Consider the following 25,037-nt stretch of genomic DNA (forward strand, 5'->3'; position numbering starts at 1 on the left):
ACCTGAAAACTTGTAGGCGTTTGTCTGGTGCTGGGGGTGGGGAGGAACCAGGGCTGGTGACAGTTCACAGTGCATGCGATTATGTAAATGTATGGTATCAAAATATTCGTTAAGTTCTACTTCATGGGCAAACTATGATGTAGTGACGGCCATTGCTAATTAAATTCCTCCAGCACTGCCTAATTTCTCAGCTGCCAAGATGTGTACGCTGTGCAGGCAGTTGCCACACGGTGGCGCTGTTGCAGCTGCTCGAAGGAATATGCAACATGAACCTCCTCTGTCTTGAATTATGCACATTTTCCAGGAGCATCCTGGCAAAAATGTGACTGATCTTTCTAAACGTCTCACCAGTCAGGAACCGAGACAATGAAAAAGGCAGGGTCGAAAGCAGTTTCTGGACATATCCTGAGATTTGGGGCCAGAGAAGCCAAATGTAAACATACAGGCTGATGGCTAAAGAAACCCAGCTCAGAAGCTCTGAATTATTACATTTGCTTACTACAAGTCAGCATTTAATTCTTGGTTGTGAAAATTATTCATTCAACCCACGTTGTGAAGCACGTTGCCTGGCGTGACATAAATGTTTGCCGAATTAAACGGAATTAATGCCAAGTCTCTAAGTAGGGAGGCCCCCCAGAGGCAAGGGGGCTCTTGCTTTGGATACCTTCTGAACACGGAAATAGGGATGCACAATGGACCCCCTGTAGGTTTTTGAATGTAGTTGTTTTCAGTGAAATGATACATCTGAGAAATGTGTCCAGAGAGAAACCTAAAGGGCTGCTCTGGAAACCTCAGGGAGAACATGAACCCAGTATGCTGTGCAAAAGCCCGCCACTTCGCAGAGGACTTCCCTCTTACCTTCCCAAAACTCCCCTTCCCCAGCACCATGAGGAAATTGAAGTCGGTGAGTTTCACTCTGTCAAGGTTGTTGGAAAGTTGCCTCCACTCTGAAGGGCTGATTACTTTGTTACCAGCAGGGCCAAGCTTGGCTTTCTAAAGAAGAAGCACACAAGTGAAAACAGTCATTTTTCCCAGGGAAAAGATTGATAGAAAACGTAACTAAGCTTGATGCCAGCTGGGATGTGGAAGGTGGTATGGGGAGAAAAGGAACCTGAGGATGCTACACTCACCCTAAGGGCAACATTTGCAAAGTACCAAAAAATTTCCCTTACCTATCAAGAGACAACTCTTTATATGTTTAATCCAAACTCAAGTCATGGGACTCTGCCAAGGGCAGGCTGGTTCTCATTCTGGGATGTAAAAGTTAACTTCTTGGGGAAACCAGTGCTGCGTGACACTTAACATAAAAGAAAGAAACGGTGTGCTGATGTTTCCTCATTTGTAGATTGTCCAATTTAAGATTAATCTGCATAAAAAAAACTTGTACCCATGCAAAAAGGGAGAATAGTGCCCTCTGGTGGGGATGATTTATTGCTACTTTAAAAAGCACCGTAAGAAGCACAGAGTGTTTTTTGTAAGCCGAGAGTTGAGCTCATGAAAAGAAATGGTGATAAGTCTGAGACAGTTTTCACAGGAAACACACACCGCCCTTTGAGCCTGAAGAATACTTGGTCAGTGACATGTGAATTACCAAAAGGAGTTTTTATAAATTACACTCATGCCACACAAAGGCCTGAGGAGACCATGCCCTCATCATCACTCTCATGGGGGAGTTAGAGTCTCCCGTGAAAGGTGAAAAGTAAGAGGGGCTCAGCAGAAAAGGAGAGGCAGATGGGATCACACTGGAACATCTCTGGAGTCTGGAGTGGTGGAGCAGGTCCTGCACAGACTACATTTTGAAACCTGCCTGACAGTGAGGGCGCCAGCTGCTGGACATTCAGCTGATGAAAAGCCCAGGAACCTGAGGCCATAGCCCTGGGCCACGTGGCCAAGACTCTTGCTTTGGACATGTTCTCAATGACAGGCTGCGCCCCCCTCTCCAATGCAGCAGACGTGGCTAAGAGCAGCTCTGAGCTTTGGAGCAGGTGCCAAGATGGCCCTCAACACGGTTCCCTGGAACATGCACAGGAGGCAAAGAAGGTCATCAAGGGGCCTTATTACTCGGTCAGAACACGGGCACCATCGGGTCTTGGCTCTTGGGGGAACAGGTGGAATTGGACATTTTTTCTTTAGTAGCACAGAAGGCTTTCGAGGAATCATCCATACTCCCTCTTTGAGCAACAGTGTCCCTCCACCCCACAATTACTGAGGGAGCTGCCTTGTGCCAGGCTATTGAAGGAACTTCGCCCTAGCAGAACGCAGACCCCGCCCGCTGTCTCTGGATCCCCAGCCCTAACACAGAGCTTGGCACAGGGCGTGCCCTCAACATTTTGGCTGAATGAGTAAAGAAAAGAGGGCAGACCGTATTCATCAGATGCTGTGCAATGCTTTTCTCTGACAAAATAACGGGTTTGTATAGGGATCCAACCTCCAGCTTGAGCGCGCCCCCTGAAGCAAAGACATTATGATATGGGGAAAGATGGCCCCAACAGTTTTACTTCAAGGCTGAAAGTATTTCATATAGTTGTACTATACTCCTAGTGGCAGTGCATGTTGGGAAATACATGGTAAGTTGGGGGGCCCCTGGAAACACTGACACTCTATAAAGACAAAACCTTCACTACAATGATACATAAATTGGCCTCCTCTTCACAAAGGATGGAAGGCATTTTCAGACAGACTTGGGAGAAAGAGCCAGAACGTAATCATTTGGGTTTCATCAGAACTACCCTCAACTTCACGGCCAGCCCTGCCCTCCACACAGTTGTCCCCAGGAATAGTTCCAAGTTGAGAAGCTTTCTGGTTTGTATCTAACTTTAAATGAATAATCAGGAAGTTCAAGGCTGCCACTCTACTCTGCTCTTCCGATTTATAAAGAGAGAAAACCATTACCAGAAAGAGGCACAAAGAGATTACTTTTATTTTATCGGGAACTTCACAATAATATCTGAAAACATCCAGACATGACAGACTCACTGCTCCGGGTGCTTGAAATAGGTGAAGAGCATTTTCACCTGTGAAGTGGACTGTGGTCCTGACCAGATGTTCCCGACTCACTGGTGTCTCTAAACAGTCACTGCGCCTTCAACACACTTCAACAGCACAGAGAGTGCAGGAGGGGATGTGGGCTGATGGAGGCGCTGGGGCTGATGGAGGCGCTGGGGATGATGGAGGCGCTCCAGCCCATGGAGGTACCAGGATTGATGGAAGCACTCGGGCTGATGGAGGCACCCGCCTCCAGAATAGAAATGGGGGCTTTTATACACATGCATTTACTGCCTTTATCGGGGGCCACAACCCAAGCAACAGGGGCTCTGTGAGTTTTGTGCTATAACCTTAGTATAGTTACCGGGACAAGAAATTCCCTATAGTCAGGCTAAAAGGCATGTAAATGCAAAAAAAAAAAAAAAAAAAAAAAAAAAAGAAGAAGCATTTGAGTGCTTCTGAACCGAACTGCAATGCTCGGAAATCAACCCCAAAAGGTTTGGGAGGAAGATGGGCAAAGGAGACTCCTGTTCCCAGGAGGTGAGGCCGGATAGAGCACCAGAGCAACGAGGGGGTCTGTATAGTTACCCCGCCAATGAGAGTGGCTTTCCTTCCACGTTTCCCTGCAGAATATGCTTCCGGAACCATTTCCACGCTGCCCCCTGCAGGCCTTGCAGCCACCTCCAATACTGCGTTTTCAAACGCAGCTCTTCTGTGGTCAAGAATTCCATGATAGCAAAATCTCTGTGGTCTGGGCCTGACTTGGGGCAAGTCCCTCTGTCAACCTGGGTCTAATGGGGGCCTGCGGGCAGGGAAGGCACAGGGACCCCAGGAGGCTGGCTCCACAGCTGGGGCCTTGGCCTCCAGGCCACTTTCAGTGCCACCTCTTCTTACCAATTCCCACCCTTCCTTGGTTCACCCTCCCCTCCAAGCTGCCTGAGGGCAGTCTTGCTGGGGACTGCCTGCAATGTGCCCCTGACCTTGACCTTGGCCTGGCTGACTTTTGCCCCTCCTCCAGGTTCCAGCTTACTTGCTATTCCTTCAGATAACCCCTTCCCCCAAATTCCCTGCTATTCTCCCTCACACCACCTGGTCTTTTCTTTTTCAGATGGCAACTTGTAAATATTTATTTATGGTGTGTTTATTTGTTTAACGCCTCTTTCAACCTCACTGTCAGCAGGTGATGCCAAATCTGCCTTCAGATTTGTCCAGAATCTGCCCTCTTCTCGGGGCCTCTGCCTTCACTATCTCTGTGGCTGAGGTGGCCCCAATTCAGTGACTTTCTTTTCTTTGCTGTGTCCCGGCTTGTACCCTGCCCCCTTCCCCTGGAGGAATCCTGTTCAGTGGGACCCTGTCCTGGTCCCCTGGTCCCCGGGCTTCCCATCTGTCAGAGAGAAAAGGCCGAGTCCTCACAACGGACGAGGAGGAGACAGACTCTCAGCTGGGCTCTGTCTCTGGCCTTAGCACCCAGCACTCCCTGGCCCTCCGTCCCAGCCACGCCAGCCTCGCTCCTGCCTCTGGTCTTTGGTGGCCCTTCCCATAGGGGCCATGTTGTCCATTCACCCACAAAATCTAACTCACGCAATGCCTCTCAGTTTCCCTGCTGCGTCCTCTGAACTGCCATTTCCAACCCGTGTAGACACTGTCTGTGCCCGCCCGCATGCCCTGAGCTTTCGGCCTGCACACCTGTGCCCCTGAGGCCATCTGAGGGTTCCATTCCAGCCTCTCCTGGACAGCCTGCCCCACAGCAACTTCTGCAGCACCCCCCAGTGTGCCCACCATGGTAACCAGCTGGATACTCAGCACGTCCTTAGCTGGCTTCCTTTCCACCCTGAGTCACACTCCTATTCCCTCTTGGGATCCCTTCCCAAATGAATACCTTGTTCTCAAAACCCTGTGGCAGAACTGGCTTCCGGGGAAGCTGAACAAACACACGGACCTTACTCCTGGACTTACTGATCTGTCTTTCTCACCACACTGAACTCCAGGAAGGTAGGGACCACCACACTGATCTTTGTAATCTTTAGACCAAGCACTGCACTGGGTTCATAATTACACACTCACTGAATACTTTGTTCACTTATTCATTCAAAAACATATGTCCTCATTAAATACTAGGACTGACAGAATTCGAAGAGACCAAATCATAAAAGGGACATCGATTTGCAGCCAGTACTGGACAGACTGATGACGGATGTTAATACAGAAAAGCAGTTGTTACCTGGGAGGGCCTTTCAGAGAATTGCCCCTGGGCTCTGCAAGTGGGTGTTTATGTGGCACGGGAACTCCTGCCCTCAAGCAGTCACTGGTCACACTGGGACACCACCCAGGAGGGCTGTGAAGGAGGCCCTGCCTTTGGGGGCCACACAGTAACCCCCCCAGAGGCCACGCCAGACTGGAGGTGGGCCGGCAAGGGGTGCTCCCCCGATGAGGGGTCCTGCCTGCCCCAGGCCCGGCTGGAGTCTCTGACTGAAGAGCAATGGTGGCGGAGCCTCTGAGCCGACCCTTTCTTTCTTGGAGCTTTTTAAGGAGTTGTTTGGCAACAGGTCTTCCAGCAGGGCCGGGACCTGCCCCTCCCAGCTTGCATATTTGTTGACATAATTCCGGTCGTCACACATGTAATTCACATTTCACCAGGAGTACACGTAAAATCAGTATATTTGCAGGGATAAAGCTGAAGCCTAACCACAGAGATTTCAGCAAACCCACGGAGGCATCAGAATCAGCGCGCTGACGTCCTTTCCTAGAGCGATGCAAACACCACCCCCCACCCAACCCCACAGTACCGCCGAGGTTCGGGGTTTGTGAGAGGATGGGGCTGGAACCACAGAGGAGGAGGCGGAGCGGGATGTCCCCTGAGACTCAGAGCAGAGAGAACGTCTGCTGGGGCACATATTAGCCCGCTGGGAACCCTGCTGGCTGAACAATCCCAAATCTTCCATTTCATCCCCCTTGTCTGCACTAGTCACATAAAGAAAGTGGATGGAGGCTCAGGCTTGGAGCCGTGTCGAGGGGATAGGCTCTGAGGCCGCTAGCATAGCACCCTCCCACGGAGCCCTCCTGCCCCCCCTGCAGGTGGAATGCCCTCTCAGCTCTGACCATGTCTGGTAACGTCTGCAGAGCGCAGCTGCCGAGCGCTCCGGGTGTGAATCCCGACCTTGCCACACACACTGTCTGACTGTGGCCACGGACACAGTCCCTCTCTGGTCCTTCATCTGTAAGCTGGCAGATCTGGCGGCTGCTCTTGTCACCGGGCGCTTGGGACGAGTCGGTATGAGAAAGTTGGGCACAGGAACTGGCACCCGGCGAGGGCTCGGGGCTCGGTGCCTGTTACTATTTCTTCCTGCTCTGCTGTGTTTTCTCACGAGGGCCTAGCGGCACCCGGGCCCTGGGTCCAGCAAACATGGGTCCTCATGTGCCTTAGAACATTTGTGCGTTTATTCCACAAATACCTGTCAAGTCCCAGACATGGGGAGACCAGGTCAACGCGAAGTAGCCTGCACATCCTCTGAGGCATGTGCAGCCCAAAGTACCGTGGTCCACACCCCGCTACTCAAAGTGGGGTTCACAACATCACGTGGGGCCTTGTCATAAACACTGACTCTCGGGCCCCATCCCACATCTACTCAATCAGAACAAGCTTTTTTCTAACAAGACCCCAAAGGGATTCCCGTGCACATTTAAGTTGGAGATGTACTGGTCTGAGACACTCAGAATATTTCTCCAAGTGCAAACATCCCCCTCAGAGTCAATGATCCCAAGACCCTTTGCACCTTCAACAAACTTCAACTGTCATATGAAATCAATGGCACCTCTGGAAAGAGCCCCAGGTTTGGATTCCAAAGAGTTTGGCCTTACTCATATTTGCTGTGTGACTCCGGGTAGTTACACGGCCTCTCTGAGCCTCAGCCTCCTCATCTGTAACTTGGTGGTAATAAGACCTCCATATCCCTGGGCTACGCTGAAGGTGAAATGAGGGATCCTTCGTGAAAGCCCCCAGGAAAGCGCCTCCCATCACACCCTTCGCCCTGTCTTCTTTCCTTTGCTCTCCCCCAGGCTCTGCGTATACCTGTTCCCTGACTGTGGAATGAAGGCCTCTGTGAGCCACTGCAGGCCACCTGGGTCAGGGTTCTGCCTGGCTGACTCACAGACCAGAAACCCTGTGGCCCACGGTTATGTATCGACCTGCACGCAGGCTCTGCAGGAGCTTGGGACCCATCGGGAGGCCGACGCACATCCCTGGGGGCTTCCAGGCTCCAGTGCCCCTCGGGGGTGGGGCAGGAGAGGAACCCGGAAGGAGCTCCAGCTGCTCACCCAGATTTCGGAGCATCTTCTGTAGCCCCCTAAGGGGCGAGGACTGCAGGAAAACACCCTGCCTTATTAAAATGGCATAGAAAGTTTTTAAAGACGAAATAAAAATGGAGACTAGGATATGTAGTGTTGCAAAATAGAATCAAGTGACTTTAGAGGCTGAAGACTTAACACGCTTTTAAAATAAAAAATTAAACTAAAACTCAGCATGGCTTACTGGCTATGATGCAACAACTCAGAATCCAGGATTTTGAGTTTCCTTGAAAGATGGCACATTAGCATTAGGTCAAGCCTGGCATCGTGATGCCAACTGGATGACCAGGTTGTGAGAATAGGCAGTGTTCCCTCCCCATCGGAAAAGTCACTAGTAGTCGACATGCGTCTCATTTTATACAAGAGCCGTTCTTGAAAAGTCATGACAGTTTGCAATCATTGAAGGTGTTCTCAAGTTAAAGCATTCCTGCGGTGGCATTTCTGTAGAGCGCCTCATGCAAAGTTAATTTGAATATGACAAATACACACTCTTGGAGGTGGGGGCTGAGGCGTGCCATGTGTGTGTGACACCTGTGTCTGAGGGCTGTCTGTGTGGACTGTGAGAGGCTCTCCACATTCAGCTCACTAATGGGGCTTTTCAAATTCAAATCGAGAGGAGGACGTGCCAAACTACGATGCCCTGTATCTATGAGGGATCAGATTGCGGGAGACATTCATTTTCTATTAGGTTGGACCATTTGCAACTGCTGAGATGGGACAACCTGACCTACAGTGATGGCAATTCCAAGGGGTTTGACCTAACACCACACACTCTCAGCACTGTTTGAATTTTGTAGCATGATCATATATTAGCTTTGGTTATGTGGGAAAGCAGACAGAATAAAGACACGGGGGGAAGTGCAGTCACCGATCGCGGGCCTCTAATACAATGGCACCCTGCCTAGCAAGCACTTCTGAGAGGTGCTGACTTGCCTGCAGTAGGAACCCAAATCCAAAGATGCATCTTCAATAAGGATGATGCAGACACTTAAAAATAATTCTGAGTCTCCCAGTGGGTCCAGCCGATAATGACGGAATTTTTGGATGACTCTGAAGAACGCTGAGCTGTTTCACTCCACTCCACTGTTACTGTGTCCATTCGTACCCATTTTGTGACTATGTCTTCAGTACTAGCGTATGTCCTAGCCTAATAGAAACCATGGCTTTGAAGAATATATTTTTCAAAGATGTTTGCAAAGCGTAGAGAGATGAACCTCACAACAACAGAAGGTTCTTTCTCCTTCTAAGATTCCAAGGGCAGACAGGCCAACGGTGACCGACTGCAGGAGCAAATGAAGAATTGTGGATTTCTCCCACACTTTTTCTTCTACCATGAAAATGTTCCATATTCAGGGCTTATCGGAACAAACTGTGACAACACCAGACTGATGGTGTTTCAGTGCTGCTCCACCGGCCACAGAAATAGCCAGGCCATATATAACCAAGGACCTCAGAACGGCATCTAACATGGAAGGTAACTATGTTTCACCTGCACCCACTGCAACATTAGTTAAATCAAGTGGCGTGCAGAGAAGAAAGTCCCAAAGGAACCGGGGAGGCGTGTCAATGGTTCCATGAATGGAGTACAGCCTGTGCACATGGCACCAATTACCTCCCACTCAGTAACCAGGCAACGGGGTTACGATAATGCTACCTAGTGAGCATCGACGTCCCCTGGGCAGTACAGCCGGGGGTAAATAAACTGCCCACTGTTCTCTGGCTAAATAATTTGTCATCTTCTGGAACATGCCGAGTGTGCTTACTGCCTGAGGGCCTTTGCACTTTCTGCTTCCTCTGACCCAGACACAGGATGCTCTCCAGTGTCTGCACAGGTGATGCTTCAACCCCGAGCTTCCCCAGCGCCCTATTCAACCCTGTTGTCCCCTTCCGGTGGTGTGCATTCCCTCACACTCTTCTCACGGCCTATTATGTGTTCCTCTTTCTCCCTCCACCGGAAGTGAAGGGACCTCATCTGTTCGGTTCACTGATGTGTCTCCAGGAGAGTATGGGGCATGGTGGTCCTCAAATTCTTTTAGAATGAATGGAAAAATGTGTTCATGGGGAAGGCAATGACTTCTAATATACAACTTTTTAAAAGGCAGAGTTATTGCTTTTAAATAATTTCTACAACAATGCTTCTTCTTGCTATAAAAGTATTACATGTTCATTTTAGAAAATATAACAGGTATGGATAAGTAAACAAAGAAGACAATTTAAAATATCCATAATTTTATCATCTAGAGATAATCATTGTTAACATTGTAGTGGGTAATCTTCTAATTCTTTTTGTTTCTTCGTTTCCTTCTTTGACCTATGTAGAATTATATTGTTTCCACTTCATATGATGTAAACTGTTTATGACATAAGCACTCTTCTTGATTTTAGTGACTGCATAATGCCCCACTGTGTGGCTCTACTGCAGTTGATTTAACCATTCCCCTACTGTTGGACACCTAGGTTGTTCCAAGTTTTCAGTTTTTGAACACATGCAGATAAATAGTTTTGTATTCCAATCTCCATGCACATCCTCCATCTCCCCAGGATGTGGAGTTCCTGATGTGGAACTGCCAGGTTGAGAGGCATAGGTATTGCAAAGGCTGGTGCGTGAGGCCAGACATTTTAATCTGACCATGCAGTCAATGAGAAAAGGGAGATACCCAAAGAACCATGGCAGCCTAACTCCTTAAGGCAGGCTCTTGGTTTCTTTCAGGTCCTGTGTCTAATTTCATGGTTGGAATTTCTAATAGTACTTCTCTTTCAGATTTGGCAATCCAATCTGCAACTGTAACCTGGAGGCATGGGGCCAGGTGATGCCTCCCATACACCTGTGCTAGCACCTGCCGACTGGATTTTTCTCTGGAGTTGGGAATCACAGGTGAACAGCAAATCACAACTGTGTATCATTCATTCTCCTGCTGGCAACTGCGGGGGTGGGGGGGGAGAGGGTCTCAGAACCAGAGACTGTCAGCCATAAGAGTGTCCTTGGGAAGGTCTGACCTGCCTTTGGTACAGGTGAAGACACTGAGAACTAACTCCACTACCTACAGCCACTGAGCAGGGTCAGGCAGTCAAAGAATGCTATTTCTTCTACATCAATCCTGAAACAGGACCCTGGACCACCCTGCAGAGGGTCATTCCCTGTGCTATTCGCTGCTCCACTTGGAATGTAATCTTTAACCAAAAGCACAAGGGCGACCGAGCTTTCAGCATTTGAAGGGAAGTAGAGATAAGCTAACCAACGCCGCCCATCTCACAGATGAGGAAACTGAGGCCCGGGGGAGCTAAGTGATGAGTGTAAATCAATGTTCCTCCCTGGGCTCTGAATCCAGAGCTCTGGTCTTTGAATTCAGTGCTTATCCTCCTCCATCAAGGGGAGGCCAATGTAAAGGGACAGATAATAAATATTTCGGTCTTTGCAAGCCAAACACTGTCTCTGTGGTAACCCCCCAGCTCTGCCATTGGAGTGCGAAAGCTACAGGAATGACTGAGTGGGCATGGCTGAATTACAAAATCAGGTAGCAGCCAGAATTTTGCCTGTGGCCTGCAGCTTGCCTGTATCATGCAGGTTCTCAAATCATTAATCCTCGTTTGCAGTTAGATTGCAATAAGACATCTGTATCTCATGGCTAACTTATCAGAACAGCAACAATTAAGAGCCCGAAATGCACTTCAGTGAAATTATTCCTGGGTCTCCTCCGCGAGGCGTGAGATGCTAACTAGCACAGGAAAAAGCTGTCTCGCAGCCAAACAACGTGGTGAGTGAACTACTCACTGGAGCAGAAATTTAAGGGAAATTGCATTAAATCGTTTTCTTAATGAGAAATATTTTTATGGACACATCCACTTAGGGTGGTGCCACTGTTGAAACAAATTCACAGGAAGCCAGCAGGCCTCTGTTGTCATGGCAACTGAGCCTTACTCTAAGGTGAACCGTGGGACCCGGTGACATATTAGCACCTTGCCCAATGGAAAACACAGATGCTTTGTTCTTTGCGTACTGAGTATCACACACCTCTAGTATCCTGCCGTGTTGTTTTCTTCCCAGCCAACTTAGTTTTCTCCCATCTTCCAGAGCTGTCCCGTGAATGAAGACGCACGGCTTTGGCTGGCTACTTGTCATTACCAGACTGAAGTAGTGCGACTTGTCTGACCTGCTAAGCAGGTTCTCGGAAGGCCGTTGAGCATACCGCTTAGAAAAGCGTACCCTTTCTAAGTCTCTCACCTGAAGAACGATGGTCTTTCTCTCACCAGGGAGCTGCCGGCACATATTCATCTCATGCCCACCTTACAGAAAGGCCTGGTGAGCCCATATGGCCACGGCACCTTACCGTTAGAGTACTTTGGGCACTTGAGTAATTTTTTGAACCCTACGTCCTTTTTGTGCTAGGCACGTTTCCTCGTTCGGGATTACCACCACGCCGGCTTTATGAGTTGGCTCTGGTGGGAGGTCTTCTCTGCGCTAAGAAAGCAGAGTGGATAGGAAATGTGCTGGGGCCTATGCAGGCCGCCATAGACACGCACACCTAGAGAAACCCCGATGAGTCTCTAAAACCACAAAGCACTTGGGAGCATAAAGAGCTAATCCCCCTTCACATTCAGCAGAAAGGACAGAGATCCAGGCACAAGTTCACTGCTATCCTGTGTGTGCAGGTTTCCATGGAACCTTTTATTTGCAAATCTTTACTGCCCTCTTGTGGTACTTACGTTCTGAACCGACTGCATTTTGACTGGGACCTTTCAGCAGAAATATGCCTAAGGTTCACAAGGCTGGCGCACAGAGAAAAGTTCCCTTGAGTGCTGCAAAATGGTACAAACAAGACACAGATTCTATCTTTCCAGCTGTGCTTTTATCAAAGATGACTCACTCTCTCATGTGAGACCTGGGCCTTTGCATGATGCCAACGGATTCGTACTAATGCCCGAGATGTGTTTTAGGATCGCTGGGTGCTTTCTTTCTAGAAAGCAACAAAACCCCCACCAGTTCTAGACATCTCTGTGTCTCCTCAATCTCTTCCCAAACCTCCGGCTGGGCCCAGACTTTGCAAGTCACAGATGCAAGAAGTGGGAAAAGGGAGGCAATGAGGGCTCCCAGGGGCCCTGCAGTGGTCTGAGAGAGCCACTGGGTTTGTCTTCAAGGCAGAAACACAGGGCCATCTGGGAGATAATGAGAAATGATGATACATAGTCACATGAGGGCAGAATTCAATAAAAAAAGCCACCACTGGGGCAATTCAATTGGAGCTAAATGATCACAGAATGGCAGCTTCTAGATTTAAAGGACAGACAACAACAAAAGCCATAACCGGCAATAAAGGCCGAACCCTTGGGGAATGTTGCAGACACTTCTTTCCACTGTCGTGTAACTGCTGCGGGAAGGTGGGCAGGACTGGGTACCCAGCAAAAGCCACTCCAACCTTCATCCACATGGAAGTAAAAGCAAAAACTACAGTCCTTTCCCTAAAATTCTGGATACGCTCGCTCAATCACTCAATTAAATTAAATTTTTTTTTTTTATAAAATGTCTCTCATAGACAGCGGCAAGCATTTTGATAGCAGGGCCGATGGCAACTAAATTTAGCACAAAATTTCCATAATCGTTGATTTCATCTTATCTTCACTGAGTGTTTTTTAACCACACCAGTTTTTAAAAACAAGGGACCTAATTATAGTTCAGTGAGACACCTGCTTTCAAGGCTGGCAGCAGCTGCACTGTTCTGGGCTGTTCTCTGGGTCCCTGTGGCAGTCAGTTGGCAGGGAAGCTTGGAGGGGGCCCCTCCACTGGCGAAGAGCACGGAAGACTGAACCCACCAGAAGTGGGCTGGAACACCCGGTATGGTAATATGGACGTTACCAAAGCCTCAGTTTCTTCACCTGTAAAATGGACTACAAGTCCCTGCCTCCTGCGTGGAGAGCCTTTCCTTCCTATGGTGACGGGTGACATCAGAGCTTCAGAGCTCAGGAGCTGCTTCCAGGCTGGGGCATGAGAGGCAAGATTCCTCCAGAAAGCGGGCAGAAAGGGGCCGAGAGGAAGCCAAGGGACATAGGACCTCACACAAATGAGAGTGGGGACAGGGTAGAGCAGTCCACGGTGTTTGTTGGTAAGAGTTGGTCTCCAGGACAGGAAGGGAAATTTGAGGAGGAGCTTTGGGGGAGGGTGAGATTTGGGGGAGGGGATGTTCCCTGCCTTGGGAGTGTCAACAGGCCAGGAAAGAGCTGGTAAAATACAAAAGAATTCAAGTACTGTGACCCAATGGGTACCCACAAGCTGCTGGGGCCTGGGTAAATGGGGGTCACAAAAGGAATACCCCTAGTAAGAAATGAGACCGTGGGTGCCTCTCCACGTCCCAAGCCATCAGTTCTGTGCAAATCTGGCTGTCCACCCATGGTCATCGGCAAGAGTGATTGAGAGAGTCCTTTCTGCATGTTTCTTTCCAGACTGTCAACTGAGAGAAACGGTCCCCGGGGACCAGCCACGGACTGATTACTGACAACTCTATTTTCAGAAAGAGCCACAAGGTAAAGACTAGTCCACGAACGAGCGAGCGAAGCCACTCTGAGGAGAGCTGTGAGTGCACGATGGCACTCCATTTTCACTGCCTGGGTCAGGGTGACTTTCCAACACATGGGTGACACTTTCTTTCTTAGGTAGAATAATCTGTGTTTCTTGACCTAAGACCCCCAACAAAAAGCACGAGAAACAGCCAGAACGTGCACCAACACAAAGCATGTTTGAAGAGGCTTTGTCGATGTGACACCTCTCCACCCTGTTCTTACAAACTCAGGAGAGCCTCACTTCACAGCTGTGGGCGCGGGCGGTGGGGTCCTCTCTGAGGGGCTCTTTGTATCTAATGCACAACCGGAGTCTCCCAACCCGTGGCCCAGGAGTGGTTCAGAAAGCACAACAAAGGGTTCGCTTTACTGGGCTATGGCGTCTCAGAAAACAGCAGGGCACAGTGACAATTGCACTCGGGCAGACCTGGGGGTGAGGTGCAGTGAGAGTGCTGAGAATAGTAACAGCAGCAAACACTTTTCTAGCCAGGAATTGTTCTGAGCACCTTTTATATTTACTCGTTTAATTCTCCCAACAACCCTATGTGGTTGGTACTTTAATCGTCCCCATTTTAGAGACAGAGAAACTGAGGCAAGAGAGATGAGCTAAGTAGCCCAAGGCCACGCAGCTAAGAGCTGGGATCTGAACCCCGGCAACCTGACACTTATCCACTACCTTGTGCAGCTTCCTTGGAGTGACAAGGTGAGAGGCGTGCAGCCCGGTAGGAAGGTGAAGGGGAGAGGACAGTTCTTCTGAAGAGGGGGCAGTCCCTCGTCGGAGGTGGGAGGAGACATAGTTTACCTGCCAGGAGGGGACCCAGAGAGGTAAGAGCTTTGCCCTAATCCTTTCTTCTTTCTCTCTCCCTCTATTTCCCATTCCAGCCACATCTGAGTTCTGCATCAGCACTCAGCATTTCTTGCATGTGGGGAGATACAGTCCTGTAATAGTATATTATTCTCCCTGGAACAACACAGTTTCCAACATAATAACAAGGACAAAAACACGTTGCTCAGGCATGTCACACCACACAGGGAAAAGACGTTTGGGTCACAATTAGGATCTGAGGACCCAGTGTGAGTTGGTTTCATCAGAGCGGAGGTGTCCTCTGAAATAACAGGGTATAAGACGATAGATGATTGGTTTTTAAGCAGGAACTATCTCCACGTCCTGGAATGATCAAGAAGTGCCTGCTTACTCTGAGGATACAGGATGTTTGTACTCAGAGGCAAGAAATTGCCCCGTGGTCAGTGTAGCTGACTTCTGAAGACGTTTGTTTCTTCAAAGGGAACAACACACTGCCTCGTGTGACAGGGTTTTAAAAAAACAAACAGCAGGCGTCTTGAAAGGCTGAAGTTTTCACACATGAACGTTACCACGCTCTGCAAGACTTGTGAAACCTCAAAGAATAGTTCTTTTCTTTCTCATTTCCAATAACTCTGGGTCACTAATCTCTTGTGGCCCCTTCAGGGACACATCTGTAGGGTTAGATACAAGTTCTAGATATGAGAAACTTTAAAAACATTTACTAGATGTTTTCTTTAGTACAGTGTTTTTAAAAGAGTATTATATGTTGATTCTAACTTAGGGTAGAAGGTGGGATTTCCCCTTGCAAATTCTTCACCCATGTAGCCGAGTGTTTGAATTTTCCAGTTGGTTCTAATAAGAATATGCTGTTACAATCTAGAGCTGATTTTAATTATTAACAAAGGCAATACATGGAGAGCACAGCTGGTGCACGGCTCTAACCAGCTCCCCAAAAGAGAGTGGCGCTGTCAGAGATGACAATGGACCAGATTTTCAAAATAATTTACATGCAAATTGCAAAGTTCCATTGGATAATTTAGGGATAGAATGGTTACGACAATTAAGTGAGTTGGGAAGAAATTAAAAAATGAGAAAAAATGAAATATAGTGAGTAGTAGTAAGCCAGGCATTAAGAATGTCAGAGCAATTTGATGATTTCAGCCCAGGGTATATGACACCACACCCTCCATATAAATGCACATAGGCAGTGTAAGTACAGGATGCTGACGGCATGCTAATGTAGATGTATGCTTATATAAAACTGAAAATGAGTTTTAACGTGTGATTAGAAATATATATTAACAGAAAGAAAGGAAAATGTGTTGTCAATTTAAAGATGCACTCTTTCTGTTCACTCAATGCTTTCAAATTAGACTTGAACTTATCGTTAATGCCTCATAGGAGATTTCAATCTTTCCACGGTAAAATTTTAAAGAGCCTAGTCTGAAGAGTGGGGAGGACTGGTGAACTCGGGGGGTGATTGACACAGAGGCTGGGGCGCCGTGGCCTCTGGGACAGGGGCAGACAGACTAGGATACAAGTCGGCATGAGGTTCAAGCTTCCAGAACACACAGTGCATCCTTAAGGGAGGAAAGGACGGCTGGGGGCTCAGGCGTGGGAGCCACAAAAACCAGGGCGGACGTTTTTGTGGAAGGAAAGGGGGAAGATGATGGAGTAAGGAAGAACTACCTTTAAGAAGCGGACATGACATCCCTGCAAAAGACAGGAGAGGAGAAAAACTGCTGGGTTAGTAGGGGAAATGCTGGATACACAGGAAAACAATTAGCACTGTGAGAAAAATCAAGAGTGAGTACCACACACCATAGGTTCCACTTACAATGCAGACGGACAGCACGGGGACGACATAGCCCAAGACACAGCGTGAGGGTCAGGGAGAGAAGAAAGGTGACCCTTCAGATGGGAACCACTCCCCTGAGGTGTAGGAAGGAGCTCTCTCTTGTATGAACGGTGAATGGGCTAGTGTCAAACCACGTGGAGCCAACTCTCTTCCCTTGTGGCATTTATGTGGCCACACATGGTTTCACATCAACAGCTCTGCTCCATTCATGTATGTTTCTTTTGCTCTTGGCCAATCCATAGATGGAGTAATGGGGTATTTAGTTAATCAAGTGTTTTGGGGAGTATACACTTGTTACCTGGTCATTTTCTACACAGATTGCCATTATTCATTAAATGAGAATGGAACCAAACCCACTTACCATTAAACCTATTTGTAACAAAATCTATCTTTTCTTGATGATTCAAAAGACTCTCCAGTATCTTGAAGTGCCCAAGATTAGTGGTGAAACAGAAAGTAGTCAGGCAGCTGGTTAACGAAGTCCCGGTTGACCAAAGGCCAGGTAACCAGGTTTTGCCGTTCAGGTATACTTCCTTTCACCTTTCAACTTCTACCAAAAAACAACCCATCATGACTCGATAATTTTGGTTTCTCAAGTACTAACGTGAGAAAAATAATTTGAAACCATCTTGACAGAGAATTCCACAGAAGCAGTCATGGGATTAATCCTACAAGTTCATACAGCGTGGGAGTCAGCTTCTGGGAGAAAATCTGAGAGGCCGATTTTCTGAACCCAGATTCCACAGCCTGAAAAGGTCACAACACCCCTGAGCTTGAACAGAGAGGTCAGAGAGAAAACGATTATGCTTTGTACTTGGATGGCTTTGTCTACTAAGACAGGACACTGGTCAAATCGTGCATTTTACATCTCTTCAAACAGGTACGGATAGACTATCTTCTATTACATCTTATAATTACGGTCCTTTAGACCTGCAATCACAAATCTATTTATAATTGTTCTCAAAATAGGCCACTTTATTCCAATCCCAAAACTCTATTTTAGGCTAGAGATCTTAATCCAATCCACATCGAGATTAAAGGGAACTAACAATAGCAACAAAAACATCCTTACTGGAATCTTGGTGTTGGAAAGAACCTTAGAGGAAATTTAGTCTGGCATTTCTCCTGCACCTTTCTGACAGACAGACTTGTCCAATATTTGCTTGAATACCTCGGGGTATAGAGGACTCTGGATTGGCTGAGATGCCCTGAGAAGTACAAGGTATGGCTTTAGAAGGGTCCGACCTCCAACGTCCTTCCATCTGCAGAAGGTCGCCTGCTTCTTCAGGGAGACAAAACTCCTCTCGCAGAGACACTTTGATACAATTGCAGAGAAGTTTCACAGCCTTCCAGCAGCCACTTAGAACTCTAAGCTGTTTCATGCTCGGGCATGACAAACCAACCCAAATTTCCTTTTGAAAAAAATTCACGGGAAAGGCTTTGGAAATGAATCAGCCATCCTCCCACAGCACCACTCTACACATCAGCAAGAGCTCCGAGGGGACGCATCCTGGACTGTGCACCTGGATGGCGGGGTGGGAGATGAGGAAGCAAAACACCTGTGAAGCTCAAAGTGCAGCTGCTAAATGGCAGCTGCAAATGCTGCCTAAATGTTGCCTACCCGGTTCTGGATTAACCGCCAAGGCACAGCAGCCACTGAATTGATTGAGTTCCTTGAGCAATGACACGCTATGACCCTGGACGACCTTGGAAGAGCCCCAGTCATGTGTCCATCAAGGCAATAGTCTTCAAGGGCAAAGAGACCTCATCCAGGAAAACAAACAAACCCCCAAACCTTCAACAAAACCTAAACGAAACACCCACGAGCACCTGAGCCACCGGTTCCTGGGCCTCCCTGTGGGCGCTGCCATTTTGAGCTCTCTGAGGCTCCATGGTCCCATGCCCTTGCTCGTGCCATGTCGCACCAGGCCAGCCATAATCGCTTCAGCAGTGAGGCTGGATCTGTCTCTCAAGAGCTGGAGATACTGGTACCTGAACAAAGCACTGACATGTGGCCTGAGTCAGATACCTGCTCATATACTTAGCGACCGGGTACGGTGGAAAGTTCTGCTTCCCCTGCGCTGTAGGGTCAGAGCATTGCCCACAGAGTGGAGAAAAAGTAAAGGGCCTCGAGTCCCCTAGACTACTCAGCAACGTTCCTACGAACAAGGCTCGTGTCTTAGCTCTCTATCCCCAGGGCTTGTACTTGACACAGAGTAGATGCAACATTCACCAGTTGGAAAGTTCCAGAACTACCATTTCTGTAACCACAAAAAGTATGGGAAAGGAGCTAATCCATCTCCAAGCGTGACCATATTCATCACACATATGGTTTTACCCAACTGCTAAAGGGGATAAGGGTCCATAAGGGGAGCGAGATGCTCTGGGTTGCAGAATTGCCTCTTACATGGACGGCTTCCATCACCCCTGCCTAGAGGTGAGGGCTCAGACATCCTTCCCTGGGATGTCAAAGAAAGCTGGGTGAAAGGTAGATTCCTCATCAGGCCTCATGTTTAGATTTTAAAGCGTTCAGAGCAGGACCCACGGCTCTTACTCTGGGAACATGAAGGTGACAAATCTTACAGGTGTGTCCAGCGAGTGAGCCATGGTTAGTTTGCACAGGGAAATTTCAGACAAGTTTAAAAGGCTTGAGAATTACGTAAAGGTATGGGTAGGATTTGAAGGGCTTCAGACAGAGGGAAGTGGAGGAGAACGAAGGGTCTTTTCAAGGGAACATAAGCAGGGACTAAGACGCATGGAAAAGCATGGTGCACACGTGGAGGGGAGTGGGAATCGTGGGTGTCCCAGGGAGGGGGCTAGGGACAGGAAATGACAGAGAAGCGTCACCCTAGACAGGAGATCTGGGTCCTGCTACTAACTAGTGTGACTAAGTCTCTGCTGTGCTTTTATTTTCCCATCAGCAAAGATGATTTTAAACATCCCTCCCAGTCCTAATATTCTGTTATTCCATTACTCCAGGGGTCAGAAACTTTTTCTGTAAAGGACCAGATGGCACATATTTTAGGTTTTGTGGACCATACCATCTCTAGTGCAATGACAACCCTACTGTTGCAGCATGAAAGCAGCCATAGACAGGTAAGTGAATGAATGAGTGTGTTTGTGTTAATAAAACTCTATTTGTGGACACTGAAATTTGAATTTCATCTAATTTCCAAGTGTCACAAATAATATCCTTTTGGATTTTTTTCAAGCATTTAAAAATATTAAAACCATTCTAAGCTCATGGGCTGTACAATAGCAGGTGGTTGGGTGTGCTCCCCGCCCTGTGTGGTATGAATACCAGGGGTGATGGAGTCTGTCTTCACTACTTCCGTAACCACTGGAGAATCTGAATTCATTTCCTCATTAGTCAGCAGGTCACATCCTCTTGACCGGCATTTCCCAAACTTGAATGGGCACAGGAACCACCTGGTGATCTTGTCAAGATGCAGATTCTGGCTCCGGAGAAGTCGAGGATGGGGTCTGAGAGTCTGCACTTTTAATACGCCCCCAAATGCTGCTGTCCCAGCTGCAGGCATCCGGGGCACCAGCGTGATCACCACCGCCCTTTTCAGGATACCCAGGGAGTTCAGAATCCTAGGGACCCCCAGTCCTAATTCTTTGTAAGACACGTTCCTTGAGAAAAACAGCAAACAGCATTATGTGTCGAGTCGCTCTTATTTTAGGCTTTTCTCTTTTAGGATGTTTTAACTTCTTAGGTGCCTAAGACAGAGCCGTAAAGACCTCTGTCAATGTGTAGTTGTCATGTCTGTGTGAGTCAATGGACACTGGCTCTTTCTTCTCTCCTTCTAATCCCTGTCAACAGAGGAAAGCATCCTTGGTACCTGCTATCCCCCTGTGGGTACCAGGGCCTGGTACGCACGCATAGCTGCTTCTAACATAATGATAGGCTCTTGCCCTGTTTCTTCAACCGGCAGTGTCCACTCACAAGGCCAACCCTGCAGCTATAAACACAAGGCTTTTTATGACATTGCAGGAAGTCATTAGGATGGAACAGACAACTGAAATGTACAATCCTTTTTATCTTTTCTTTTGGTTTCTCAACAAAGTCATTTCCATACGATGAATTAGATGAAACACATGTTGCCGATGCTATGATATGAATACATTCACCCTCCCTCACAGACTCATCAAAAATTCTACGCGGTTGCTTTCAGAGGCTTCCTTTGAATTTGCTCAGCTGAGTGGCAGTGTTAACCTCTGTTGACAAGGATCTAAGGAATGTGTGAAAATCATTTCCAACAATAAACCTTGCCCTATTTCAGTTTAAGATTTTGCTTCCAAGACAGAACTGAAGTACAAAGATTAAAATAATCTCTTTCAACTGATGTGCATTTTATAGAGGTTTTTTTTTCCCCCTCTAACATCTCACAGTTCAGATAGTAAGTAATTAAGCTATTTAAGGATTAAAAAATAAAAAAAAAAATAAAAAACAACAAAAAAAGGCAGAATCCATATCAGGGGCACATAGATTTTCTGGTTAGTGTCCAGAAGGTCATTGGAAAGCACTCAGGTTTCCATAGTAACAGTAGCAGGCCTGATCAAATCAACAAATAGCTGCAATTTATCTGAGGGTCTCCAATGAATTGTTTTTCCCTCCTATCCGGAGAAGAACAGTCTGAATTAGATAAAGTCTTCAAAGACAATGGACGCTTTTGGAAAACCCAATTTCAACAACGGTAAACAGAAAAATGCTTGCTTGTTCTTTCCACATATAAATTGGCAACAGGGGCTTGTCTATGTTGATTTAAATACCTTAACTATTCTAGTAATTGGATCATATTAGGTTGTTAATCAGTAATTGGGATAATCTCAAAATGTTTTTGTGAAATAAATAAAAGGAGATATATATGTGACCTTAAGGCAATTGACAGAGTATCCAGGTAGCTTCTGGTCGTTTCTGGACCTATCTCACCAGCCCCGCAAAGCAGGTCATTCTAATGGACCATGGTCATCAATTATATTTTGGCTTCTTTTGGTTTAGACCCTAACATGGTTCTGAACATTCACAAATACAAAAACTGTGAAGACACAGACATATTATTTTGACGGAAGCCATGCTAGCTCAGCTTTAGATTCTGGTCAATGGACATTTTGTAGAATCTATTCAAGCAAGTTTTTCAAATACTATATTCAGCCATGAAAGGCTGGTGTCACCTATTTCCAAAGAACCTATTACAATTGAGGTAGCTCATGGGTTCATAGCCCTTAGGTAACACACTTATCATAGTCGCAAAGGTAAAACAACTTTGTGTCTAGAAGGCAGGGTCAGATAAGCTCTCTGAGCCTCCACTCCTACAGACCTCTGACCCTCTGCTCACAGCTTGCCAACTCAGCAGAAAATCTGAATAGATTTCATTGTGACTTCTGGGACTATTGCAGAAATGCATATCATTAAATTAGTAGGTCACTCAAATATTATCCCAGCTTCATTTTCTCTTTTTCTCTAATAGAGTTAGTTGGCCATGCAAAAAACATGCTTACCTGGGCCCAGTAACAGGCCGAGAAACTTGGGGTAATTTACTTTCCGAAATCCAGGTCTCTTGGAAACAAATGATTTATAAGCCCAGGAAAAATATATTAGGAAGTCACGAGTTTTGCATTTCAGTTCCTACCCCACAGCAAATTATTTGTCTTCATTGGAAAGAATGTTCTAGACTAGCCCTGTCCAATAGAACTACAACGTAAGCTACATATGTAATTTAAAATTTTCTAGTAACTTCATTAAAAATTTAACAAACAGTTGAAATTAATTTAAATAATATTGTTTAATAATATGTTTAATACTGATATATTGAATAGGCTAGTATTAATATACTTAACATTATATTTATTTAACGTTTATATCTGTTAATATTCAATATTAACACTTCTATATGGGAAGCAGGATTGGGGAAGAAGGTTTTGGTAAAAATCAATTGCCCTGGGGACGAGGGGCTAAGTCTTAGGAGAAAGTTTCTGCATTGGACAAGGGGGTGGGAGCGGAGGGAATATGACCCGGGAAGGACGCAGCTGGTTTCCAAAGGAAGGGCCAAAAAGTAGTCCTGTAACTTGCCTCACCTTTTCTCCCCACCAAGCCTCCTCCTGGGTTTTTGATTCTAGGACAACCCTGACTCTGGAGGTAGGCGTGGGCCAGATGGCTCAGGGGAAGAATCAACTGACGGATACACACAACACGAAAACACTCAAGCTCACTAATAACCATGGAAGGGGACAAATGACAGTAAGACCCTTTGGAAATGTTTTAAACAAGGAAAAGATGTGGTCAGAAGATAGCTCTTCTTCCAACCGGAAAGTTCAATGTCACACATGACTCCAGATTCCAATGGTCCAGATCCCAGATTTTTCTGGATCAAAATAGCAACAGAAACACTGGACTTCCATGGAATCAGTCGTAAATCAACGGTGCCATTTCTACTATGAACTGGACAGCTGCTACTACCCTCATGATTCTGCTGTGCGCATTCCTGGTGTGGTTTATATCAAACAGCTTTCTGACGTGCTCCCTTTTGAGTCTGTAATGAGGAGCCTAAGCCAACCCACTGCATCGAGAAGGTCAGTGCATACAACTCTTCAATAGGCCACTCTATTTACTCCCCTGACAACCACCGGGAACCTGTTTTGTCCTGAGACGACCTGACCCATTGCCGGTGACACAAAGTTCCCAATCTATACACACATTATGTTCCAGAAATCCATTTAAATGTCCATGAGGATATATCTTCCCATAAAAACAATGTTACAGATGTTCTCACTAAGATGCCTCTACTGCATAATACGGCTGGATTAGAGGACAAAGAACATGCCCACGATAAGTTTGCGCTTAGGACTTTTCTATTAAGTACTTAATTTAGCCTTTAAAAACACTGTTATTAAGTAAATACTGCTATTATTCCCATTTACAGTGAAAGACCTGCATAGGGAGGTCATATGGTTAATAAATGGCAGAATCCAGGATTTGTTCTCGAGTTCATGGGCTAAGCCAGGGGTTGGTAAACTGTCCGGTCTGCTGCCTGTTTTTATAAATAAAGTTTTATTGGAACACAGCCTCATCCATTTGTTTACATGTTGTCTGGGGTTGCATTCATGCTACACAGGCAGAGGTGAGTAGCTGCAACAGAGACACCTAATTCATACTTACTTACTTGAAACCTATGGCCCACAAGGTCCAAGATATTTATTATGTGATTCTTCACAGAAAGTCCTCTGAGCAAGGGCTAACCCATCCTCCGGACCACATCTATGGGAAGGCAGACCCTCTTCTCTGCCTCTGGCCGTGAGTCTCATCACGGGCAGCGAGGACCCAGAACAGGAAGGACGAGGAATCCTGGATGAGCTGACCAGTGATGGGAGGTCCAGGGGGATTGCACAGGAATAGCACAGGGGGTTTCAATACATTCACTTCTCAATAAGCTTCCTGCCTCGTTCCTGAAAAGATCTGAAGCAGGGCCCACAGGTACCCCACAGACAGGAGGGTCTGTTTACTTTATTTCTGGAACATTACTGAGCACATGAATATGTAATTTATGTTTTGAATCAGGGACCACGTGTACTTTATCTGAAGACAAACGTGGAACAGGTTACAGGCCCACAGATGCACCGTCTGTGAAGGCTCTGGTTTGTTTTGCCTTTTAGGCAGATGCACTCCTCCAGTGGGTGATGCAGCACAGAGAAAGGTCACTCCCAACCATCCCGGGAATTTCCTTGGCTCCTAAGGGCTTCACTCACAGATCATTCTGTTGGCCAAGATTTTTCAGAGCAACAATAAATTGGAAATGTTTTCCACGTTATTATCAGATGAATACTAACACATTGGCAGGCTTGTAAATGCACATGTGTTTGGATTTTTCTCCCATCAGACAGAACGAATTCTGATGTCTGGGGAAGGGTTCGAAAACTACCTTTAGTTAACTCCTTCTAGGAAACAGAGCTGGGCGTGGAAAGAATAACCCTCGAGACTAGATACTGTACAATCCCACCGAGTGAGGTCTGTTCCTAAAAGGACTGGCTGTCATGTTGTTTCCTCGAATCATGATTCACCACTGACCTTCAAATTAAAAAAAAAAAAATTGCACTCAGCTGAATCAAGCCATTACCAGAGGGTGGGAAAGTATAAAAGTGTGGGTAGGGAGAAAAGGACTAGTATGATGGAGAGCAAGTCAGGATGGCAATTGTATGGAGAGAAAAGTACAAAGAGGGGAGTCTGTAGACAGTGGGAAGCAACCATCCTGTGGCTGGGGACTGAGAGCAAGGAAACAGGGTGGCGGTTACAGGAAGTCCCCCAGATGGCACCTGCTGCCAAATGGTTTGGGAAAGCTGGCTGATACCCAGAACTCCTCACATGTCGACACAGCTCTCTGCACTGGCACCCTGGTTCCCAACAGTTTGGCACTGGAGCAATATTGCAACTACACATTTATAAACCTCAACAGGACACTGCGATATGACGAAACCCCTGCCTGAAATGCGATCTGA

General features: G+C 46.9%; 1 protein-coding gene and 1 long non-coding RNA gene across 5 annotated transcripts in view; one reads left to right on the top strand and one right to left on the bottom strand.

Annotated features, from left to right (window-relative positions):
- The window catches only part of PRKCA (protein kinase C alpha), a 376,168-nt gene that overhangs the window by 46,147 nt on the left and 304,984 nt on the right, over window positions 1-25,037 (bottom strand). For all 3 annotated transcript variants that reach the window (XM_033089264.1, XM_033089266.1, XM_033089265.1), the window contains one exon: window positions 859-993. In XM_033089264.1, coding sequence (XP_032945155.1) covers window positions 859-993 — 135 coding nt within the window. The remainder of the gene's footprint in view (window positions 1-858; window positions 994-25,037) is intronic.
- Window positions 13,029-23,453, top strand: LOC117012820 (uncharacterized). Of its 2 annotated transcripts, none has more exons than XR_004421232.1 (4): window positions 13,029-13,159; window positions 13,765-13,894; window positions 19,521-19,637; window positions 22,665-23,453. It is a non-coding gene; the product is annotated as an uncharacterized LOC117012820 (long non-coding RNA). The 2 variants fall into 2 exon arrangements; XR_004421233.1 differs by lacking the exon at window positions 22,665-23,453 and adding an exon at window positions 19,912-20,133.

The sequence above is a fragment of the Rhinolophus ferrumequinum genome, chromosome 21, assembly GCF_004115265.2.
Source record: "Rhinolophus ferrumequinum isolate MPI-CBG mRhiFer1 chromosome 21, mRhiFer1_v1.p, whole genome shotgun sequence".
NCBI classification, from domain to species: domain Eukaryota; kingdom Metazoa; phylum Chordata; class Mammalia; order Chiroptera; family Rhinolophidae; genus Rhinolophus; species Rhinolophus ferrumequinum.